The sequence below is a fragment of the Acinonyx jubatus genome, chromosome A3, assembly GCF_027475565.1.
Source record: "Acinonyx jubatus isolate Ajub_Pintada_27869175 chromosome A3, VMU_Ajub_asm_v1.0, whole genome shotgun sequence".
Classification (NCBI taxonomy): domain Eukaryota; kingdom Metazoa; phylum Chordata; class Mammalia; order Carnivora; family Felidae; genus Acinonyx; species Acinonyx jubatus.
The window spans coordinates 20,366,516-20,391,840 of NC_069388.1; the positions used below are offsets into that span (position 1 = coordinate 20,366,516).

The window sequence follows — 25,325 nt, forward strand, 5'->3', positions numbered from 1 at the left end:
CAAGAGGGCAACAAAGAGCTTTGACCCAAAGGTTATCAAGAGCCAACTAAAGACAAGAGACGGCCTTGAGAAGGTCCGAGAAATCAGCCAGGCTACACACGCAGACACCCCTCTTAGACACACTGAGTTTTTGCTCTCTCCAAGTTTCTCTGAATCCCTGAAGCCACAGGGAGGCCAGGAGCCAGGGGCCAGGCCCTTTTCACATCTCAGCTGGATGAAAGAACTGGCCTGCTGACTGGTATCTCTCTCCACATCTACTCCTGCCTCGTCTACAGGGCACCCAGAGTGATCTTTCTAGAACTTAAATGTGATCAAGGCACTGCCCCTCCTCACACTATCCCAGGGCTCCCAACCAGGTGTGGGGTGGATCCTTCCTCCTCTGCTTGGCCTATAAGACCTTCCATCATCTGACCCCTCCCAACCTCTCCATTTTAATTTCCAGGGCTTCCCATTCTGTCAAAATTCCCTAAACCTAAAAGCATCTACTCTGTGCCAGACACTGTTTCAGGTGAAAGGGATAAAATACTAAGACATTCCAAGTCCCAATCTTTGCAGAACTTTTATTTCACTGACGGGAGACACGCAATAAACGAACACTTGGCTATGCATACAATGCTGGGTACTAACAAATGCTAAACAGAAGAACTGAGCAGAATACGATAATGGAGAGCAGCAAGGCGCGGTTTCAGTCAGGGTAGTGAGAAAAGGCCTCTCAGAGAGACTAATACACGGTCAAACCCGGGATGAAGTGAGGGAGCCACGAGAACGTGTGGGAGCACCGTCTAGAGAGAGGGTCCCGCCAGAGTAAAAGCATACTTGGGTTTTTCTGAGGAACAGCAAGATGAGGCCGGGTGTGAGGTGCATAGGAGAGACTGTGGACGGAGAGGAAGTCAAAGAGGTGACAAGAGAGGGGACTGGGGGCAGATCGTACCCCATAGGCCCTGGAGGCAAGGGAAGACTCCCACCTCCCCTTGCCTCACAGCCCCCTGGACACATGGCATCATGCGCCCATGGTTCTATGCTTGCTTAGAATGTCCTTCCCCACCCCTGCCCATCTGGTAGACTTCTGCGCATCTTTTGAACCCAAATGGGATGTCTGACTTCCGTGAAAGCTTCTGGACGTCCTCCAGCCAGCTGGACTTAAGCAGCCCTCGCTTTAGCCGTCTCAGCACCTTGACATACTGATCTGTAAACATCTATTTATGTGTCAGCTTCCCAAGAAGTTCAGGGAGGGTATCGATCACCCGTAGTCAGCACTGTGCTTATTAGCACAGTATATTAGTATATACTTATACTTACTTTATTAGTATATATTTATACTTATATTTATTTACGTATTTACATACAGGAAGTGATCAAAATTATCTAAGTTGAACTGCTATTAGAACTAAAATATTACTTGGTAAGAAAGAAAAATAATGTAAGCTGGGCTGTCAAAGCAATAACATGGAAATTATTATACATACAGGGAAAACTTCAACTGCACGTGCAAAAAAAATCTAAACATAAGTGCCGCAGTCATAAATAAATCCAAGAAATATAACCTCATACCGAGAAAAGTAACAAAGAAACTGCCTGCGTGGGGAGAACCACAGTATGTAGAGAAACAAGACAAGTAGGTAATTATGAACTCACTTGATTACAGGCTAATTTCCACCCACAAGCTAAAAAGGAGTATCCTCTGATCAAACGGAATCTAGGACATCGGATGGCCCCACAGGGAAGGTAGGCCATTCCACCAGAGATCAGCTCTCGTTACAGGTAACTTCCCATGGACACGTCCAACAATCCCAGTGCTTACAGGGGACAGCGGGGGCTGGGGGAAATGCTTGTACCTCTGCATCCAGAGTGGCTGAAGCCACAATCAATCGAAGATCCCCTCGCTTTCTCTGAATCTAAAAAAGAAGGCATTAAGAAACAATGACACAGTGCAATACTCTGGTCCCTGAAATTTACTTCAGAATAATTCAGTGCGTCTATTTTTGGGGGGCCTGGGGGGAGCTTACAGTTATAAGCTGGTGTTAGAGTGACAGGTAAAAAGGTGGCTCAACATACTATGCTAACTGTGTAAGTAGTAAAATTTTCCAAAATAAAAAGCTAAAAAAAATGTCTATAGAAAGCATAAAGGAGCTTTAAGAACTGAATTTGAATTTACCAAAGGTAAAACCATTTTTTCCTGATACTTGGGTCTCTGGATAGCCAGACAGTATACACAGTTAAAGCATAAAAAAATTCATTAAAAGCAAACAAATAAACATTAACACCAAGACAGAAATATGGACAAAAGATCTTAAGGTATTCAGAGAAAGAAACGGTCAACAGGCAGAGAAGCAATGATCATATGAACTGCAGCAAAAATATACAGTAACAATGACATTTCTTTCATCTACCACACTGGCAAAAATCTATTTAAGGCTAATTACTCAGGATTGGCAAAGATGCAGTGACATAAGCCTCTTATTATACTGTTCCCAAGAGGATACAAGCAGGTGGGATAATCCCTCCTAAGTATCAGAAGTATAAATCTCTGGCCAAAGAATAAAAATAACAAAAATAACAGGAACAATGGCAACTAACAGAACTAACGTAAACTAAGTCACGCGCTATTCCAGGGTCCCTGTGTACAGCCGTGTGGCCTATGTGCTGCACAAAGATGCCTGGCTGAGGCGGCTAGGGGCATCTGAAGTCCAGACCACCCTCCCCTCACCTAACTGTGGACAGACTCTTAGTGTGGGCATCTTTTTCTAATTTGCACAAAGGTGGGACCTCACAGTCTATTTGTGACTCGGTGCCGGGTACCGTCCTACGAATTGTACACGATCTTACTTGAGCCTCACAATAAATTATGATACAGAGCAGCTCTGTCCCAGAGAGCTCTCTCCAGTGACAGAGAGGCTCCGTCCAGTGCAGTAGCCCCTGGCCACGCATGCTTATAGAGCTCTTGAAATTTAGTCAATGTGACAGAGGAACTGCGTTTAAATTTTTAATTCTACTTTCACTAATTTAAATCCGACTAGCCACGGGTGGCTAGTGGCCATATGGGAAAGTGTACTAGCACAGATGGAGACTTCTACTATCCCTATTTGAGAGATACGTAAACCCAGCAGAGTCAGAATCTGAACCCAGGCGGTCTGACCCAGAGTCCATGCTTTTAATCACCCTGTTCTATCACCTACCTCTCTCTAGACTCCTGCGATTAGGACTGCGTCCAAAGAAAACAATCGGAAAGTACGGGGAAGGGAGGCGAGGTAAAACTGAAACAAGACTGGCAATAAGTTGTAATAGGTGAATCCGGATGATGGGCACAGAGGGGTCATTAAGCCCCTCTCTTTACTCCGTGGTATACCTGAAACCTGCTACAGTAAAAAGTTAAAAAAAGAAAAGAAACAAATGCAACAGATTTCATTACAAAGGTGCTCACTGCAGTATTATTGAAAAGACTTCAAATCTGGAAGCCATTCAAATGCCTAACAGTAAGGCAAGAGAGAGACATGTGATTATATAGCCATTATTAAAAATAATGTCTTCGGGGACTATTTAATGACACAGAGAAACGATCTCGATGTAATATTAAGAGAGATGTGCGAGATACAAGTTAGCACATACAATCCAATGCCTCTTATTGCCAACACAGATTCAGGTACACACACAGATACACACAAGAATAGAAAGAACCGTATCAACATTCTACCAGTAATTTTCTCTGAGTGAGCAGAAGTATGGATCATTTGAATGTCTTTCCTTCATATTTTACTGGATTTCCCAAATTGCTACAATTACTTTCCTAACCAAGCAATAAAACAAAACAGAAACAGAAAAACAAAAGTCTGGCGGCGAAATCACACCTTTTTCAGCAAGCCAATGGCAATGTCTGTGTACAAGGTCCTCTCGTGGGCTTCATCCAGCATGATGGCACTAAGGATCAAAGGGAAGACCTCAGTGAGCACCAAACAAACCACCTGCATAATCCCACCCAGACCATCAAAGGGACTTCTGGGTATCTAGTCCCCATGCAATCACCTTGTATCGAAAGGAGAGCTAAGTAACTCGTCTTTGTCAAGGAGCCGACTATTCAGCTAACAAGAATGGTGACACTGACATATCTTGGTGAAGAACGGTGCATATTTTTTTTGCTATCTTTAAAGAGTGGTATAACCCACACTGGATTCTCATAGGACCTAATACCTGACTTTTAAATCACAATATAACACATAACCCCCACAAAGCACATAGAATTACGAGCAAGGCCCCACTACCCGAAGACTGTTAGGCTGCAGATAACAGCACAGACATGTGAGCACAGATGGGTCACATGTATACATGGGTGTCAAATGCGACATCCTTTCCCAACATACCCCAGAGCCTGTGTAGGACAACGTTGGTACGTTAATGAGTAATGGACAAAGACACACAGAGTGTAAGTAATTATTTGGACTCTGCATATAATATCCAACCAACATCGCCCATTTCTATGCTGGCATCCACAGTCACCATCAAGCCGGGGATATAACAGTGGCCAAGATAAGTATGACGAGTCAACAGATTATTCAAATAATGACAGGGCTTTTAAAGTGCCCATTTTTTACTGTCAGTAAACTCTGAGAAAGCGTCAAAGGTCAAAACAGCCCAGGTAAGGAGGGAAAGCTTTGGGCCAACTGAAGGCAGTTGCAAATCCCAGCTATTGACACAACTGCTTCTCAATCTACTTGTGTGCCTTTCAAACTTCAGGGAAGTTATCATAGGAAAAACACATTTACCTATATTTTGTTAACAACGGATCAACCATCATTTCCCTGACCAACATTCCATCAGTCAGAAACTAAAAAACAGAGACACAAAGTTTTAGAAATAATTCATTTACGCTGTACGTTCATGATTTTTTTTCAAAGCTCAAGTGTAACCAAATGCATACAGCCTCTTTGCCAGTATGCGTACAAGGTAATTCCCACAGAGGACTGAGGAAATGCCCCGACATTTTTGTTATCAAGCCATGAAACTGTTCACAAACAAGACTTCAATTACGGGGTCCGCGGCTGGGGCCTGCAAATCTTCCAGCAGAATCCCACCCGCATTTACCATCTGACATCGGCTCAACCCCGCTTCCTCCGGGCCTGCACTCCCAGTACTGTGGATGAATGGCCATGAAGACAAACCCTGTCTGCGCAAAGAAAGGCCATGAATCTGAGGCCGTTGTTCTTAAGATGTTCCAGGGGCCCCTGGGTGGCTCAGTCGGTGAGCGTCCGACTTCGGCTCAGGTCATGATCTCACGGTTCCTGAGTTTAAGCCCCACGTCGGGCTCTGTGCGGACAGCTCGGAGCCCAGAGCCTGCTTCGGACTCTGTGTCTCCCTCTCTCTCTCTGTCCCTCCCCAGCTTGCACTCTGCCTCTCCCTCTCTCAAAAATAAATAAACATTAAAAAAATTTTTTAAAAAATGTTCCAACTCAGACTTGCAGCTCTGAGGTTGCTAACTTGGGCTTCGCCTGCTATTATCTTAGGGAGGCTGGATAGGGCGGTGGTTAAGAAAGGCTGTGGTGTCCGTGGGCTGGGAGCCCGGATCCTCTTTCCGCCTCTCACGAGCTGTGTGAACCTTGGGCAAGCCACCTACCCTCTCTGAGCCTGATTCCTCATTTGTAAAACGGAGATAATAAAGGGATGTACCTCAGAGGGTTACTGTGGTATAACTAAGAGAGACAGTACACGTAAAGTGTTCAGCACGGGACCTGGCACACAGTGTTCAAGAATATCAGCTATTATTATTTAGGATTAACGAATGTTTATAAAATGCTTCAAAAACATGCAGTAGTAACTACGTTATTAATGTCGTCTAAAACAGCTCAGTACTTTAACCAGGCTAACCATCTCCCTCGCATGCTGTAGCTCAGTGTTTCTACTTTTTGTTTCGTGTTTAAGAACAGGATGCGCTTCCATCCTGAGCCTGGTACCAGCTGCCACACACACGCAGAGCAGTGAGGAGGAGGACCCACCACCGACGACAGGCACCAGGTAGGAGCAGAGCACCTTAAAAATGATGGCCAAATGGAATACAGAAGCTTCTCGTGAAAGACTCAGAAACGACCATTTGTTTTAACAATTTGCTAAATTACCTACTTTAAATATATTTGATGGTACAGAAGAATGTTCCCTTGACCTGGCAAAATCTCAAAGGTAACAAAATACAGAAATCTAGAAAATAAGATCCCTATTTTTATAAAACACCACCTTGTTTGGTTCATCTGATTATTTTCAACTTTCCTCTGCTGCAAATTGAGAGGTAATGGAGATTCTTATAACCAATTTCCATTTCATCAGGGCATTTTCATTGTTCTGCAGTACTGTCTGATGAGAACGACTCCAGCACTGCCCTGAGGAGCAGACGCCCCGGTGACTGTACACTGATTACCACGGATGCTGATTGTTTCAACAGTAGCAACTAGTCAAAGAACACACAAGTAAAATCTGTCATCCTGTAAAAATGGCCAAGTTCTAACTTTGGGAATTCCATGCTTATCAACTGATACTGCCTTGTCCCTGTCGTTAAGTCTTTCGCAGGCAAGTTTCTTTGTTTTGACAGCTGTGTGAATTGGTGGAAAAACAATAAAACACATGGAAGAAAGGACAGCCTCAAGTCCTGGTTCCATCACCAACGGGCACAGACCTCAGACAAGCCATTCAACCTCCCGGGCCCTCAACCTCTTCATCTGTCGAACCAAGGGCTTAACCTTCCTTCCAAGGTCCCTTCTGGGCTATGATTCAAGGACTCTCTGGGAGAGCGCCGCACCTCCCGCGGACTCATCTCCCTGAGGGCAGGGTGAGTTCATACACTTTCTGCCATGGCATCAAGGTCCCCGTCAGCAGTGAGGCTGCACGTTCGTAATTTCCCCCCAATAATCTTCTTGGTTCACAGCACGAAAAGCAGTGTGAGCACTTCACCTTAATTCTCGTGGCCAGTGGGTCGGTGCAGTCATCAAAGCGGATGCAGTAGCCCACCTCGTGGCCCAGCAGCGCACCCCTTTCCTCAGCTACTCTCCCTGCAACCTTTGGGAAGAAAGATCATGCTGAAAACAGAGACGCAGAAATTACTGCACAGAGCACATCCTGTGGAAAATCTAAAGGTCCCTTATTTTTTGAATAGTATGTGAACACCATGGAGAATGAGAAGAAAAGGGGCAGGTCATTAGAGAGCAAGCATGTGATTTATTCTACACCCAACTTGAGGCAGCTTATAATTAACTACCATGTAACAATAAGCCGCACAATGGAATCACATAAAGATGTTACGGACCAAAGAAATGGCAGATAAAATTCAAAAGACCAAAGCCAATGAGAGAATTTTAAAACATGGATGTGCCAAAATGATTTCAGTTGAGCCACAAATTCGGCTCGGCATTTCCTGGCGGCTGAAGCAAAAAGTTGAAGAAGTGACAAGATTACACCCTAGTAAAGCTTTCTTTAGCACACGGACTAAGGACAAATTTTCACGTCTTCACGCCTCGAAATAAAGTACCTTCCACTGGACCATGAAGGCAGGAGAACAGGAATGATCCCATTCAACACTGGGCCAAGTTCATTTTCCCTTTGGAGGCAAAGCAATGACGTTTCCAGAGGCAGATAACCTAAAACAATTTGCAACAGTGCCCCAGCTACCAAAAAAGCAGTAAAAGGGGAAACAAAAAAGAAGAACGTAGGTTAAAAGATGAAAAAAAGGAACAGGGTGGATAAGCAGGTGAGAAGGTTAATGAAGGATCCAAGTTACCTTAATAAAGTAAGAGTAGAAAACAAGGCACATAACAATATATTAGAAAGACCACAATCCATAGATTTCTTCTTCACTTACCAACATATGACAAATGAGAGGTGAACACAGGAAAGAGAAGACAAAACCCAACGGCAAGAACTCCCACCACCCCTCGAAGGCAAAGGCTGTCAACTCATTAATGGAGAATATTTGAAATAATAGATAAATATCAAAGTGGGAGAGCAATAAAAAGAAAATAAAGAGTTTAATGTTCACCGTATAAACTACCTAACTGAAAAGAACCACAGGCAAACGGTAGTAGAGAGGCTTCCCGGGGACCTGGCACACCGCCCCCCACGCGAGGCAGGCAGCCGGGCACCCGCTCCCACAGGTGAGGCGACCTCTCCACGGAGTCTCCGAGTCCTGGGTCGGGGACGTGGGCCGGCACAGGAGGTGTCTGCAGGCAGGGCTTCCTGCCAGTGCCGCTGGGCTGCGGCGGCCCCAGGGGCAGGAGCCCGGAGCCTCCCTGCACTCAGCCCTCGGGCCAAGCCTTATTACTTCATGATTCGGACACATCTGCTATCCAAGATATTTTATTTTCAAACTTTTTATTTTAGTCTTTCATGTATGATCACATCACTGGACACTGAAAAGGCTTTCTGACAGATTTTTACCTCTACTATTTAAGTTTCACTCCCAATGACTCCATCAACCGGACCGGGTAAATACTATGTTTTTGACACAGGCAAACAAACACAGGGAAAAGGAAACAAAAAGGAGAACCCAGTCACCGAGCACTAACCACTGGCCCGTGCTGTGCTCCAAGTTTCCAAAAACTGTATCTCGCTAAATACGCGCACGGCCCACGAGGTAGGCGAGGTACCCTTGTTTTCCCAGAGGAAGAAACCGAAGTAAGACAGGGTTAGGGCTTGTCCTGAATCACAGGTCAAGGCAGGGCCTGGTCTTGAAGGCGAACCCAGACCCTAGCAGTCCAACAGATATCCTCATTAGGCGGACCGCCTCTCACGGAGATCGAGCAAAGGCTTGCGCGATCTGTTCTCAGGCTCTGAGATGGTTTTCAGAGTTTAGTCTGCACACAAAGTACTTTTTGAGATGTAGCATTCCCAACTTCACAGCTCTATTAACACTACCCCGTTGATTTATACACTCTTTGACCTTTCAAGAGAAGGCATGGGGCTTCGTGGAAATTATCCATAGCTACAAATTTGGAGCAAAACGCGGCATGATTAAGAGCTGGGAGTCTGAACTACATACAGGAAAAATTGCTCTAATTCCTAAGTAACTGAGTCATCTTTCAGTGACATAGAAGGTTACTAAGTCTAGTGGTTTCCCAACTGTTATCTCTTGTTTTTACTTACACAGGCTCAGAAAAAATGTTTATCAATAATTTCTGCCTTGAAGACAATCAGAAAATGGACTTTGGGGAAAAAAAAGAGGACACAATAATTAAAACTCAGTACAGAGCACAAGTAACTCAAGGCAACAGGATTAGTTTCTTGTCCAGGTAAAGATGGCAAAATAGAGGCATTCCTCTGAAGAGCTAATTTAAAACAATAAAAGAAATAAAACATATTAATCAGCCACAACCTGTATCTCCGATGAAAGGAGGAAAGAGCCACAAGGCCAGACAACAAACTGGGAAGCACAGCTGCCAGATGCCCTGAGGCCTGACTCTAGAGAGGCTCCAAGGTCAACCATGGCCGACTACTACGGCTTAATGTGGCGCCACGGCCCCAACAGTCAGGACGGGCAATCCTTATTTTAGGAAGACAAGAAACAGCAGCGTGTTCGGGTCCAGAAGACCTAGGACATGTCTCAGTGGAAATCCATTTTGATAGCAGACAATCACAAGGGGGAGAGGACTGAAGGAGAGGCATGCAGTCAGGCAGCAAGTATCGAATCCTAAGCCAGAGAGCCCAAAGAATTTTGTCATGAGCCTTGACAGACCTCTGCAATCACCTCGGCGTGCGCCTCGAGCTCCGCAGCCCCACCTTGGCCCAGCAAAGGAGGAGAAGAGATGTGGGGGGAGGCCGTGCGTTATCCAGCCCAGCGGAGCCTCACCATTCTGCAGCCGTCGGTGGCCCACTGCAAGGATGAGCAATTATCATCAAAGTACTAACGCCAGCCCGCCGCAGCGAAGCCGACCAGGAAGGAAAGAAAGGCAGGAACACAAGGAAAAAAGCAATTAAAAAGAAATTTTAAAAGTCTTTTCCACAGTTTAATCCTAGGTTCCGGCACACACGAAAAAGGGATTTTCCCAAGAAACAAGCAGGATTAAGGTCTTAAGTGGGCAGGTCACAAGTCAGTCTGTGGAGGTCCCCAAATCTCACAGCTTCCATAGGACAGAACCCTGAGAGGCTTTTCTCAAATTTGAGAACAATTCCCCAAATGTATACAATGCTACAAACAACCACTTACAAAATTAAAGAAACTTTTCCTCAGTGGCAATAATAAAAAGCAAATGTGAATCGACTGTTCCGGGGAAACACGAAAATGTTGCTCTACTCCCTCTGTAAAAAAAAGAATAGGAAATCACTGTCGTGTGAAGAGGCGATCCATGGCAAGGCAGTCAACAACTGCCGGCCAAAAGGATTTACAGAAATGTGTCAGGCAGTTAATAATAGCACTGTGTTATTTTTCTGGATTTTTTAAAAAAAATTTGTAATATTATCACCTTTAAAATTTGTAATGTATTGTAATATCTCCTCCCATTTTAGACATTTATTTTGAGGGAGAGAGAGAGAGAGAGAGAGAGAGAGAGAGACAGTGTGTGTGCACATGCAGGGGAGGGGAGAGAGAGAATCCCAATGCAGGGCTCAAACTCGTGAACCATGAGATCACCACCTGAGCTGAAACCAAGAGTCAGACAACTGGGCTACCCAGGCGCCCCTCACTTCTCTTTTAAAGCAAAACAAATAACAAAACAAAACAAAATGAAAAAAACCTTCAAAGAAGTGATTATGAGACCCAAGTAGAGATATAAAGGAACCCAAACAGAATACATTTGACTAAAAACAATCACAAACATTGCGGACAGGCTTGGAGAAATCTTACAAAAGAAACCGCAAAAGAGCAGATGATTCCAGAGATGGTGATAAACACTAAAAGCAAACAAAGGATATCTAATATCACTGAATTGATGCCCTTACACAAAAGAAAACATATATGGAACGGAAGTTTGCCAACATCTAACAGAAGAAAACCTGAGATTTGAACCTGAAGGCGGAAAGTTCTTCCATATTTAAGAAAAAATGAGACAGAACAATCAGCATCGAGATGTATCCTGGCACAAAAACAAGCTTACAAGCAGGGAAAGTGAGCCAGGAGGGCAGCGGAGAGAACCCACTGGAACTCAGGCATCTACACAGTGATCCTCCAGGCCAAGGGCAGTGCAAAGTGTCTGCACAGTTCCTAGGGAAAGAGAGTGTGAACCAAGAATTTCGTAACAAAGACCACAATCAAACGTTCTCAGGCACAGAAAATTCAGCCAATGAAGCAATAAGGCAAAATGAACCATTTGAGGTTAGCAAAACCACGGAAGAGAACTGGTGATGAACACTGGCTCTATTTAAACTGATGAATTAAAGTTCATCAGCTGTGGGAGCGATTGGTGATTACAGGAAAAGAACATGTATTTATAACCCTTGAAATTAAAAATCCTAGCGCTGCATCTATAACAAACGGAGGGAGAAAATATACAGAGAGTTAAGTGTGCATTTGTTCGTCTGTCACAGGAAACTACCGAACGTGGTTTCAAAAACGAGTAACATCGTCAAGCTCTTTGGAATCTTTTTTCTTCGTTTTTAAGCTCTCATACATTTTCCTGTGGCGAACACCCATCTCTCCCGCGTTCAGCACCGACTCCTGCTTCACTCCAGTTTCCCCTTTTGTTAAATCCAACAAAGGCAAATGCACAGCCGGGACCCCATGTTTGCAGAACTACTCCCGTCCATCCAGCCGATTCATCCTTACGTGAACATAAAAGCAGAGCTTGGAACGAGGTTCACAAATGTTCACAAGGTTTTCACTGGGCGATGAGATTTTCGTTTTTTCATTATTTTTTATTTGTTGTGATTTCCTCTGTACTTTATTACTACTTAAAAAATTCGTCAAGCTCATACAAGCACCAACTTTGCAAAAGTAAGCAGGTCACAGCTCTTTTTAAACTGAGGAATTAAAATACTTAAGGAGCCACTTCATATTCACTTGGAGCTCTCAGGAAACAAGAAAACAAAATAAGCCACTGAAAACAGAAGATGCAGATGGAGTTTTTGCAACCCGGAAAAGAGACTCACTGTGACAGCTGCCACTCTTCGGGGCTGGGTCACTCCCACGACTCTTCCTTCGGCCGTCCAGCCAGCTTCTGCAAGGTACTGCAGAAAAAAGCACACCTAAGTTTGCACGCGACACCACTTCTCCAGAACCCACTTTCCCCAAGGTAACCTCGTCTTGTGTCAAAATCGCCGACAAAGTTAGTAACAGAGCGTTCTGATCCCAGCAGACATTTTGGAAATTATTTCGCAAATGAGGGATCTGAGGCTTGGAAATGTTAGGTAATTTGCCTGCGTTCACATCAGAGCTAATAATCAGAAGAACCAAGGCACATGGTCAACATTCTGACGCTCCGGTCTTACTAATTTCCAGGTGCCAGCGCTGCCTGGAGGAATAAACAGCTATCCGTGGGTCACACAGAACGCTGCTGAATCCACAGAACAAAGAATTTTAAAGTACACGCCGAGCCAACTCAATGTAAATATCAACCATACAAAACATCTTAGTCAGATTAAATAAAAATAACTGGGTTTTGTCCGTGTACATACGCCATTACATCAGTACACAAAAAATTTGATTATGTGTATTTATCTGATTTATTTACATATTTATTTGCTTTATGTATTCATTTGTTATATATTTATTTTATCGTTTACATTTTTAAAGCCTAAAGTGGATAACAGTGGTTATCGGTTATATATTTTTATAACGTCTACATTGTTTCACCAGGAGTACGTATTCTACAGTAGGAAAAAAAGAACAAAAATGCCACTACATAAAAACGTACCTGCTCACTTGTTCAAAAGAAATAAGGGAAGGAACTAGAGAGAATGCCGGTCTACGAAGGATTCGCAGGAAAAAGGGAGAAATAGAAACAGGGCAGCAGGGGACGAAGAGGGAGTGACAATGTTCTGAGTAGATGATTTTGTGGAGCTCTGACTGTTAGAGCCAGTCATGTTTCACGTGGTCTTCAAGTACCCAAAAACTAAACAAACTGACCGAGATGTAAGTGAAGAGAAATCAGAAGGAAATACAAACGCTGACACATGGCCCTTTCTGTAGTACAAATGAATAACGTGATCACAACGAAGCCAGTGGAAAAGACCTGACCTAAGTAACTGGAGAACAATGTCTGGACTGGATGCTGTAAAGCCAAAGACAAAGAGAACTGTGATCCAGTTAGTAAATGTTAGTAAATAAGCAAATGGGCATATGGGTTAGCAATTCTAAAAGTGCTTTATGTTTATACTAGGATCTAACACATAAGTTAACATACTGTAAACAATGAGGTCTGAGTTTCTCCCTGTTGGAGAAAAGTTACAAATCAAGAAAGGCTAAAATGAGCCCTGTGGTGTGGGACTGGAATCAGAAGTATCGGCATAAGTTCAAGGTTTTTAATACATATACAGATTGACACAGATATACAGATGCTCTTATATGTGGGGATTGGTAGTCACATAAAGATTTCCTAAATCTACCCACTGAAGACTCACAGCAATGTCACCTCAGTAGCAATGGGCACCCTAGCACCCAAATCTTGATTTCTAAACACCATTCTCCAATAAAGGAACCAGGGCTCCTTGCAGTGTGTTGGATTCCAGGTCTAGTGCAGGGAAAACCTTAGACAAGCCTGGAACATCCTATGGTACTAGAAGGTAAGGAAAGGTTCAAAAAAAAAAGGACGGAGGCTTTTAGAAAGAACACAGGGCCTAAGTAAAGAGCTCCTAATGATCAAACTAACAAACTAAAAAGGATAGCACTGGATTTTAACCCACAGAACAAAATATAGAGCCATGAATCCACATTGATGTACATAAATAATTGAATAAATAAATGAGCGAGAAAAGACAGTTCTTCCTTACAGAAGATTCCATTTAATGAAGGAAAAAAAAGAGAAAAGAGAAAAGAGAAAAGTATTAAGCAAACACCTGAGTAACTGCTGCAGACAAGACCCACTGAGGGAGGGGCATCTGGGTGGCCCAGTCAGTTAAATGTTTGATTTCAGTTCAGGTCACACATGGTCCTGCAGTTCGTGAGTTCGAGCCCTGCATCGGGCTCCTCGCACTGACAGTGTGGAGCTGGCTTGGGATTCTCCCTCTCTCTCCCTCTCTCTCTGCCCCTCTCCTGCTTGTGCGCGCGCTCTCTCTCCCTCTCTCTCTCTCTCAAAATAAATAAATTAATTAAAAGAAAAAAACAAAAGATCCACTGAGGGATGCTAACGTTAGGAGGCAAATCCTGAAGGGAAGGGGAGTATCTGCAGTCTAAAAATATCTCCCCCCAGGATATTTACCAACTACAAAGGGAAAGACAGTAACTTTATAGGCAAACCCTGGCACCTTAACCAAGATGAACCTCACCAGTGATCACACATTAGCATCTCAAACCCCGTGATATGACGCACTGAGAAGGATACCGCAATTCTGTGGTATTCTTTCCCAAAATGCATCAATGCATCAGCCCATTCTAATCATGGGAAAACACCATACAAATCCAAACTGAGAGGGATTCCAGAAAATAAATGCTCAGTACTCTTCAAAAATGTCAAGGTCACGAAAGATGAGAAGACAGACTCCAGGCTAGGTCACTGTGCCAGCCTAGAGAAGACCAGGCAGAAATAACAACTAACTACAACATAGGGTCCTGGATCTTGGAACTGGAAAAGGACACTGGTGAGAAAACTGAAGAGACTGGGTACGATCTCCAGCCCAGCTGTTGCACCATACCAACAGTGATGTCCCGTTTTTGATTACTGTACTAGGGGAGGTGGGGTGAGAGGTTTAAGGGAATTCTGCATTGTTTTTGCAACTGTTCCGTTCGTCCAGAATTAGCTGGAAATAACAGTTTTTAAAAAAAATGACTAAGGAACAACATGTTTTAGATAATGTAGGTTTTTTGCTATAAAAACTGTCAAGTTTCTCTCTCTTCTATTAAACATTAAATACATACACAAGACACTACCAACCACACCAAACAACACAAACGCAAAACCAGAGCCACAAGAAACAATAGTTACAGGGCGCCTGGGTGGCTCGGTCCATGGAGCATGTGACTCTTGATTTTGGCTCAGGTCATGATCCCAGAGTCATGGGATCAAGTCCTGCGCTGGGCTTCTCACTGGGTGTGAAGCCTGCTTGAGATTTTCCCTCCCTCCCTCCCCCCACGCCTTTCTACCTCTCTCTCTCTCTCCCCCTCTGCCATTCTCCCCTGCATGCTCTCTCTAAAATAAAGAAAAAAAAAAAAACTTAAGAAAAAAAATGAAATAATAGCCAAGATTCAAGGACTACCTTATTAAGTGCCAGAACCGTGCTGAGCACCTTGCACACACAAGCCCATTTAATCCTCGCAACAAATCCTATAAGGAAGGTTAACAGCATCATCAACAATTTAGAGATAAGCAAACAAAGAGATCACATAACTTGTCCCGGGGGGACAGATTAAAAATCTAAGCCCTGGAATTTAAGCTCTGCAAACCACAGCCCTGTCACAAAACTGGGACACAATTCTCCCATCCAAAATAAAACATACATAACTGTAGTCAATCTCTTAATAACAGTGGTAAGCGAAAGAAAAAGAATTTCCATAATAACAAACAACCTGTCCACAAGGCCAGTCTCCTCAATACACCTGTGATTCAGACTTCTGCATGCTAATGACCACTGACAGATGGAAATGTAAAGCTGCTGCAAAAGCAGGTATAGTGTTGCTATCAAAAGGCAGTGTTATGTCACGCTGAATTCCATCTCCGCTCTTTTTAAGGGTCACCAAATCCGGTCCTCCTGTTAAGGAGTGGGATTAGGAAGCACTCCATCAAAAACAGCACTAATAAAAATTGTAGTAAGGAAGCTTGTTTGCATAATCCATTGTTTTGACAGAGCTCTGGGAAAAAATATCATCTGGGTTCTACATATAGTTTGTGAAATTTCAAAACTGGTGTTTGGTGCTTCAGCATGCAGTACTTTTCCAAGGAAAGATATTATATAAATCCAGCAAGACGGTTTGTTAAGAAAACCTGCTCCATGTTCTTGCCATGACCTTCAGCTCCTCACTCAGCCTGTCCAATTTTCCTAGGCCATAATAAGAAGTTGTGGTAATCTCGGAGAAGAGAAACTCCGTGGTGAGGAAAGGGAGATGATCCGTCCACACGAGGGGTAGCAGATATTCGGACCAACAATATAATCATCTATCACAATGACCTAGCCAATTTCACCAGCAAAGCTTAGGAGACTCACGCTTTCCCATTTATTCTTTTGCGCTTTTTTCAACTGTGTACCAGAAGAATGCATTAAAAAAACACAGTGCCTGTAAGAAAATACAGTTCCTTAAAAGTAATTAAATTCAAATGTACGTGCCCTTGGATCCATTACCTCCATAACTCCTCTATTTATTCTGTAAGTATACCCATATGCGTACAAAATGATACATATGAAAATTGACTCACTTCATCACTGCGATAATACAAAACTGGAAACAACCTAAATGCCTCTCAACTGGGAACAGGTAAAATAAATTATGGAGAATCTATGCAACTGAAAAATGACACATTAAGTGGAAAAAAGGACCAGGTATATTAAAGCATGGATACGTGCCACCATTTGTGCTTTAAAAAGAGGTACACGCACACTTTTCTGTAAACGCAATAAGAAAATCTCTATCTGCGAAACTACTAACATCCGTTGTATCTGTATAAAGGAAATGAGTATCAGAAGATAGGGCAAAAGAGAAATCCTTTCTTTTGATGTTCTTCCATGCCTTTGAATTTTAAACGATGTGAACCTATTGAATATTCCTCCAAAATTAAAAAGATGAAAATAAAGTAAACGTTAAAATAAACCTTAAAATTTAAAACAAATTACCTTCGTTCGCTGCCACACTGCCCAGGCTGGATCCTCAGACCCCGCTCTCTGGCCTCCAGGCCACTCTTTCCCTGGACTCGCCGCTCAGCAGGCCCTCTCTGTTACCTGGCAGCTAAGCCTTGCTGGGGGAAATGACCAGATCGTTGTGCTGTACGGTACTATGGATCCAAATATCTGCCACCCACCTGATAGGAGGATTACATATACCGCCACCCTACTGCTATCGGGCCGGGCCGTGAAACTTGCTTTCTCCAAGGCAACGTGAGGAGTGCCAAACCAGTCACGAGTCCTGAAACCTGAGCCATCTCACAATTCCGCCAGCTACCGTGAAGACTCCCAAGGCCCAGACAAGAACTGGGCCAGCATCCTAGGTCCCACTGACCATGTGGAGCAGCCATCTTGGGTCATCGACCCAAGACCACACGGCGTAAAGAAGAAATACACCTTTGTGTTAAGCCACCGAGATTTTCAGGTTCTTTGTTAACATAACACAGTTAGGTTGAGATGACTAAATAAGCATACAGACTGACTCCAAAACAAACTGAGACCACCTCAACTCACATGGCCCATCTTTCACCCTTGCCCCCTCCTCCACATCACTGCTAATGTCCTCATCTGTAACATGAAGGTAATAATAACAGTACTGCCTGGCAGGGTCACTGGGAATTAAACAGAGTAACGTGTGCAAAGTGACCACTTTATGTAGCACTTGTTTACTACTCATTACTTGTTTCATGAGGATGATGGCTGGGATTATCACGACTCTCTGGTAGTCTCTTGGTAACTTGGCGTGGCCCTTCTCCCGTGGCTCTCTGCAGGAAGCAAGTAATTTGCTAAGGGCTTGATACCACGTGCACCTGTCTTCCTTGCAGCTTGCCATGTGCCCTGCCGTCCTTCCTCTACTGCTGTCCGTTCCCTTCCGCCTGTCTTTCCCGGGCTAGACATTAATCACCGGGGGACCTTTTAAGAAATACCTATGTCTGGGTCACATCCTAAACCCATTATTGGGTCGGGTAAAGGAAGTTGTATTATCTCTTTATACAAGTTCAAAAATAGGCAGAACAGGGCCGCCTGGGTGGCTCAGTCGGTTAAGCGGCCGACTTTGGCTCAGGGCATGATCTCGCAGTTTGTGAGTTCGTGTCGGGCTCTGTCCTGACAGCTCGGAGCCTGGAGGCTGCTTCAGATTCTGTGTCTCCTCCCCTCCCCAACTTGTGCTCTGCCTCTCTCTATCAAAAATACATAATTTTTTTTAATTTAAAAAAAAAATAGGCAGAACAAATCTGTGGTATGAGAAGCCAGAATAAGAAATACCCTTGTGTTGCAGGACCAGGAGGAGAGGCCAGGAGACCAGAAGGGGACACAAGGGGACTTCTGGGGCTCTGGTAATAGTGTTCTGCTTCTTGATCCGGGTGCTGGTAACACAGGTGTATTCACTTGTGAAAATTTATCAAGCTGTACAATTAGGACATGAGAACTTCTCAACATGCGTTTTATACTTCAATAAAAATCTACATTAAAAAGGAAAGAAAGACCTGCAACGACCCCCATCCCTGACCACTTACTTACACATCACTCTTCACCCTCATAAGACATACTTTGATCCCACCCTAACTGTGAACTCTTGCTGAGTCCCAAACACTTCTCACACCCCAGCAGCCCTGAGCACAATATTCCCTGGAGGAGAACGTCTTCCCACCAGCTGCCATGGGTGTTCAGTGTCTACTCTAAATGTCACTTCTCTCACAAGGCCTTTCCCGATCCTTCCGTCAACTTGTGTCCACGCTAGATAGGGCTTTGCCCTGCACGGGGGGCTCCTTCCACTCCCACGGAGGGTATTTCTTTAGTCGTCCATTTTTATTTACAACTGTAGCAGTATTCCTTTTACCTTCCTCTTCACCTGTAACTATTCGAAGGCCAAAACTACACATTACACCTCTTTGAAGGAGCCCCCACCGTTCCTTTCAGAGTATGGCTATTCAATCGTTACTGTGGAATTATATTAAATCCAAGACGAGTGTTACTTTGACACTAATCAAAGAAACCACAAGAGCCAGAAGTTGAATAAAAAACATCCAGTTCGGTTGATATTTTCTCTCTGATGGCAGATCTTAAAAATGCAAATTATAGTAAAGAGAGTTCTCAAGTTACAAAACCCTTCCAGTCAAATATAAGTGCAAAGACACATCGAAGCGTATACTCACTTGTGGGATCTGTGTGCTCTTTCCACATCCCGTCTCTCCGACAATCACCACTGTCTGATAGTTTTCGACCAAGTATAATATATGATTCCGAAGCTGAAAAATACAACCCTACGTTGTAAAAAGCCATACATTTCCTCAAAAGAACGAAACAAAGACTTTTAAACATTACGAAATGAGCTGTCGGCCAAAGGCAAGTCAATTTTATTTTATTTTATTTTTTTAATTTTTTTTTCAACGTTTATTTATTTTTGAGACAGAGAGAGACAGAGCATGAACGGGGGAGGGGCAGAGAGAGAGGGAGACACAGAATCGGAAACAGGCTCCAGGCTCCGAGCCATCAGCCCAGAGCCTGACGCAGGGCTCGAACTCACGGACCGCGAGATCGTGACCTGGCTGAAGTCGGACGCTTAACCGACTGCGCCACCCAGGCGCCCCATGCAAGTCAATTTTAAAAAGAACTATCCAAATGTATTTCCAACTCGCAGACATACTCTTGGTGTCTATATAAGCTGAACCAAGTGCAATTGAGAGCAATAACTCACCAAAATATACAATGTACTTAACCTTTAATTCAACATGGTCACTTCCAAAGAGTTTAATTGCAGACGTACTAATACATGTGAACAAAGAAGTGCACATACAGCACACTCACTGAAGGGTTGTGAACAGCCAAAACTTCAAACAGTCTAAATGTTCACTAACAGGGTTAAGTCAGTTATGATACACTCCAATAACGGAATACACATGGTTGTTAAAAAGAACGAATGTCTATTTGCACTGATAACCAATGGTCAACAAGATATGTTAAGAGAGGAAAGCAAGACACAGAACTGTGTAAATAATACACTACCATTTATGCTTTTAAAGAAAGGGTAAATACATATATGCTTATGTACAAGCTCTCTTTGGGAGAAACAAAACAAAACAAAACAAGAAACTGGTCATTGTAATGTCTCCAGGAGTGGAAGAGGGTGGCCAGGGAGGGGCAAGGATGTGAAGGAGACCTTTACACTTTGTACAATTATGTATTATCTAATTACAAATTCTTCCATTTATTAACTGGGGGGAAAAAAGAAAGAAAGAAAAAAGAATATGCTTTCACCTCTACCTCTATATCTGAGTTCATACTACAGCACCTGTAGGTTGCATCTAGATTTCAAGTGAGCCTTCCTTTACCCATTTAGTGTGAGCAGAAATACTGGTTTGGCCCCTGAAAATTCAGATCATTTCCACATCCTATCTACTTAGCTTCAGGATATATTTTTGTACCCGCATTTGTTTACAGATGCACCTGATATTCCGGAGAGTCATGAAAGTATTCCCTAACTACCTGGTTTGGAATGAAGTAAGCCCTGCCAAGTTCCCGCACTCTGACCACCGCTCAACCCATCTGATTCTGCACCAATAATGTGGTGAGGACTGGGAGAGCAGAAAGGCTGCCTAACTGACCCAGTAAGGTACTGGCTGTTTGGGGTTTTTGAATTTGGCATATGGGGTCTAAGCATGTAGGTCTCACATCCTAGTGTGAAAAACCTCTTAGGATATTTGTTAAAAAATGAAGATTCCTAAGGCGCCTGGGTGGCTCAGTCGGTTAAGCATCCGACTCTTGATTTCAGCCCAGGTCACCATCTCACGGTTTGTGAGTTCGAGCCCTGTGTCAGGCTCTGCGGTGTTGGCATAGAGCTTGCCTGAGGATTCTCTCTCTCCCTCTCTCTCTGCCCCTCCCCCGCGCTCGCTCTCTCTCTCTCTCTCTCTCTCTCTCTCTCAAAATAAGTAACACTTAAACAAAGTAAAAATGAAGATTCCCAGCCCTACCCTCAGGGTTTGATTCAACAGGTTTAGGACAGAGCCCAGGAATCGGCATAGCTCAAGCCCCCAAAGGAGAGCCTGCTGCAGGTGACCTATACTGACTAGCCTACACGCTGGACTTTGTGCTTTCTTTTGTTTTGGGTAAGGGAAGGTGAGAGGTTTGGGATCTTTGCAGGTACTTTGTAAATGGAAAATCCATCCAGTCGATGGGTGAATGGATAAATGGACGGATGGTCAAGGAAAACTTGAAAGACAATCTGCATACAGACAGAAACAGACAAGGCATTCCAGGAAAGGGAAATAACATAAGCAAAAGAAAGAAAACAGAAACAAGCAAATAGTACCAACTCTATTCAAGGGGCACCAACAAAAGCCCACGAAAAGCTCCGGGAATGGTTTGGAAACGATTACAAGAAGGGTGGTCCGGGCTTCCCTGTGAAAGGCCGTGCATGCAGAGCGAGAGTCTGGACTTTCCCGGGGGGCGCTGGATGGGCTGTCAGTGCTGTGAGAAAACCGGGCAGCACCACACGAGACTGGGCACGAAAAAACAGAAGGCAATTAATTCATACGTCACATCCTAAATACGAAGGACTGCGAATGGAGAAGTCCAGTGTGTGACAACAGAGAGAGAAATGACAAAATTTCCGATTTGGAGGCAGAGAATGACACTACCACCCAGAGGCCCAAGCAGGGAAATCCAAGAGCTGGTGAGGAGGGGGGGACTGGGCTACAAGAGGCGGCTGTTGAGGGAGTAAGAGGAAACCTCTCATAGCGGCGTCAGGGCCCTAAGGGGAACACCAGCCGACAGGAGGCAGTCGAGGAGCAGGCAGCCTTGTAACGTCATCAGGGGAAAGGGAGTGACTTTAAATTTATTGCCCCTTTCGTTTCAGTTTGTTTTTAAATCTACTTTTAGTTAATGGCGCAGGGGTTGGTGAATGAGTTAACTTTTACCCTTTTTGTCTACACTTATCTTTAATCTCAAGAGATCCAAAATGTGCTTAAATTTAAATTGTTTTGCTTATCAATAACTTACATCCCTCTTCTTACCATTTTAATTTCCGTCAACGTACGTTAAATCTTGATGGCTTTTTCCCACTGTTTCATTTTATCATATCTTGTAAGTTCAGTTGGAGAATGAAGAACAGTCCAGAAAAGGCCAAAATTCAATACTTGGTAAACAGTAATTATCTGTGTACTCGAACGTTTACTGTATGTCAGGTACCCAGCTAAAGGCTCGATGTGGATTAGCTCGTCTGGGCCCCCTATGGATCCTCTGAGGTAGGTGACATCAGTCCCATGTCACAGAAAACAAAACAGAAGCTCAGATGGTCAAGCAAGATTGCACAGCACACAAGCGATGAAGCTTGGGTTTGAACTCTGAAGTTGAGCTCCAGAGTCTCGATACTTCACCGCAGTTCAGGCTGTCCCTTACCACTGAGGCAGCAACAGTGAACCTATAAGCTTATCTCCTGAGGGGCAAACCTGTTTACATTCACACGTACTGGATGAGGCTAATCACCTGAGGGAGAAATCCAGAAACATCAGTACACGAGTGACTAAAATGTTTGGGGCCACATAAAGCTCTAACCAAGGTGACTTGGCTAAAGAAGGATTCTGCTTCAAATCCACTTGGAGAAAGCACGAATTAATAGAAGAGGAATCATTAGCACAGTCTACACAGAGGGACTCCCTTAGCAGAAGAACTTGGCAGCCTTCCCCCAGCACTGTCCAAGCGAAAGAGAGACAATCACGGGTGCTGGTGGCCACACCTACTTGGGTCATTCCAGAGGCACCTCGTGAGGCAGGGAGAGCTCGTCACCCTTGATGGGGGGCTATATGAAAGAAACATTCTTCAGCTATATCTAAATGGCCTTTGGCCCTGCACTCACTTCGCGATTACAATTTGGCTTCCCATGTGGTCTTGGCAACAGGGAGAAAGTGTGTCCATGGACCGTGTCTGTCCGTACTGAAGAACTATGGCTATAAATGAACATATTCTGAATTCTAGTTTATGCTCTGGCCTCTTGAGATAAATATGTCCACTTCATGAGACCAATAAAGTGTCTAGATGTGCACACAGCCCATAACAACCACCCACATCCCGTCACTGGGTCAGTTGGAGTTGACCTCTTCCACCGAAACAACCTCACATTCCCAACTAGTCTTGTTTAAAATTTGCCTTTAAAAATAAAGCTAAGGGGCGCCCGGGTGGCTCAGTTGGTTGAGCATCCAACTGGCTGAGGTTATGATCTCGCGGTTCGTGAGTTTGAGTCCCACGTCGAGCTCTGTGCTGACAGCTCGGAGCCTGGAGTCTCCTTCGGATTCTGTGTCTCCCTCCCTCTCTACCTCTAACCCACTTGCATTCTGTCTATGTCTCTCTCAACAATAAATAAACACTAAAAAAAAATGTTTTAATGAAGCTAAAACTGGCCATATGTTGGTTAATTTGTTGAAGCTGGAGGCATAGAAGTTCGTTGTGCTATTTTCTCTACTCTTCTTCATATTTTAATTTGTCCACAACTGAAAGCAAAGTTTTTCAATACATAAGATTTAACTAAAAAAAACCTTAAGGACTTTCAAGATTGATATGGTTAGCTAACACACACACATTTTGAAAAGCTAATCCCCTTACATAAGGGTAGCTCTGAGCTCACTGTGTTCTGAAGAATCTTTTTTTTTTAATTTTTTTTTTTAATGTTTACTCATTTTTGAGAGACAGAGCGCATGAGTGGGGAAGGGGCAGAGGGAGAAGGAGACACAGAATCCGAAGCAGGCTCCAGGCTCCAAGCTGTCAGCACAGAGCCCGATGCGGGGCTCGAACTCACGAACCGTGAGATCATGACCTGAGCCGAAGTTGGACGCTCAACTGACTGAGCCACCCAGGCGCCCCTCTAAAGAATCAGTAAGAGTCGCCCCTCTAAAGAATCATTAAGAGTCCACTTCAGTACCAAGTACGGAGCCACTGCACGCTGCTTTAGACCAACAGACTGCGCATTCTTATTCAGTGTACCTTGAACACCGGCAGCTTCTGCCTCTGCTGCTCTATGGAAAGGGCAGCGTAAGGATTGTAAACAACGGTTGTTGCAGAATTTTCGGCTAGACTCTGTCTCTCTTCAGAGATGCTGACACCGGGTCCCTCTGTACCTGCAACAGAAATGCTTTTTTCAGATGCTCTGATGCAACCAACGAACAGAAAAATGTGCAGACGTTGCAAATTCAAAGACGAAGGTAAACAACACCAGCAATGCGCTTTATCTCAAACTACTAAAAGAGAATCAACTTTAACTTGAGGAAAGCATCTAGGAAAGGACCTGGGAAAATACAAAAATCTTCCCTAAAAGCATCAAGAACAGAGATGAGAGTCCCACTGGGCTCCAAACTGGCCACACGTAACTGTATGTCACAGAGGACAATATGCTTTCAGGCCCGGCCTCCACATATTACTACTAATTACTGAAAGTGACAGAAACCCAATGGGAATTGGCAGAGGCGAAGGAGGGGCGGCACTACCGCAGGACTCCAGCAGCAAGGCCTGGGGATGCCAGGGACCGGGTACTCCAAAGCTGCGCTGGCTTTCTTTCTCTCATCTCAGAGCCTCTCAATCAGCTCCTTTCTGTCGCTAAGTTTGGCTTCTTGTAGCAGCTGGAATCAAGGCTGCTGACAGGGCCAGAGCTCAGGCTCACCCTCCCTCACCGATCACCCGTTCGCTCACCCGACAAGGACAGGAGGGCAAGAGATACCGCAGCGAACACTACAGAGGCAGGCCCTCCCCTCTGCAGCTTGCTTGCTTCTTTTATTCTGCCTCCCAAGAGAATGTAACTTAGTGCATGAAGTGGTTCTAAGTGCTAAGGAGAAAATAAAAGACTAGGTAAGGGGATCGGGAGTCCCAGGTGTGTGTGGTCTGGAGGGTGGGGAGCCTCTCCTCCCAGGTCAGGTCCAAAGCCCAGCCTGATCCGGTCAACCATGGCCAGTGGAGCGGGATGCGCTAGACGGCAGCCCCCGCTGTGAATCACAGAACCGGGGTGGCTGGGTGCAAAGCGCTGTTCCAAGAAACCACTGTGCTCAGCAGATTAAACAACAGCTTCCCACGACAGCTGCTTGGTAAGAACAATGACAAACTGGTGCTCAGGATAGTGAAGAGTAGGGAAGCCATATCCCACCATGAAACACTGTTCAAGGTACCGTGGATTTTAGCCTGAGAAGGAAAATGCCTTACAAGGAACATGGGTCCAATTTTTATGATCAGCTTCCGTAACTTTTCACGGGGATTCATTTGTGTAGCCCTCGAACAGAAACTGGAAGTGGTAAGTGACACGTAACGCGACATAAGGAAGCAATTTTCAAAAGCTAGAGCTGGTCAGCACTGGGGTGCGATGTCTTTGGGAGTCATAAAAACCCTCCCTGGAAGTTCAACGACGTGCCCCACTGCCTTCT

General features: G+C 44.3%; 1 protein-coding gene across 3 annotated transcripts in view; it reads right to left on the reverse strand.

Annotated features, from left to right (window-relative positions):
- DHX35 (DEAH-box helicase 35) overlaps positions 1-25,325 on the reverse strand; it is a 65,744-nt gene that overhangs the window by 36,560 nt on the left and 3,859 nt on the right. Inside the window, exons 2-8 of one of the 3 annotated variants that reach the window (XM_027070086.2) lie at positions 23,902-24,035; positions 19,083-19,175; positions 12,052-12,129; positions 6,931-7,035; positions 4,758-4,819; positions 3,846-3,915; positions 1,836-1,895 (exon numbers count right to left, since the gene is read on the reverse strand). In XM_027070086.2, the coding sequence (XP_026925887.1) occupies positions 1,836-1,895; positions 3,846-3,915; positions 4,758-4,819; positions 6,931-7,035; positions 12,052-12,129; positions 19,083-19,175; positions 23,902-24,035 (602 nt within the window). The remainder of the gene's footprint in view (positions 1-1,835; positions 1,896-3,845; positions 3,916-4,757; positions 4,820-6,930; positions 7,036-12,051; positions 12,130-19,082; positions 19,176-23,901; positions 24,036-25,325) is intronic. The other 2 variants (XM_027070088.2, XM_027070089.2) reach the window with 2 other exon arrangements.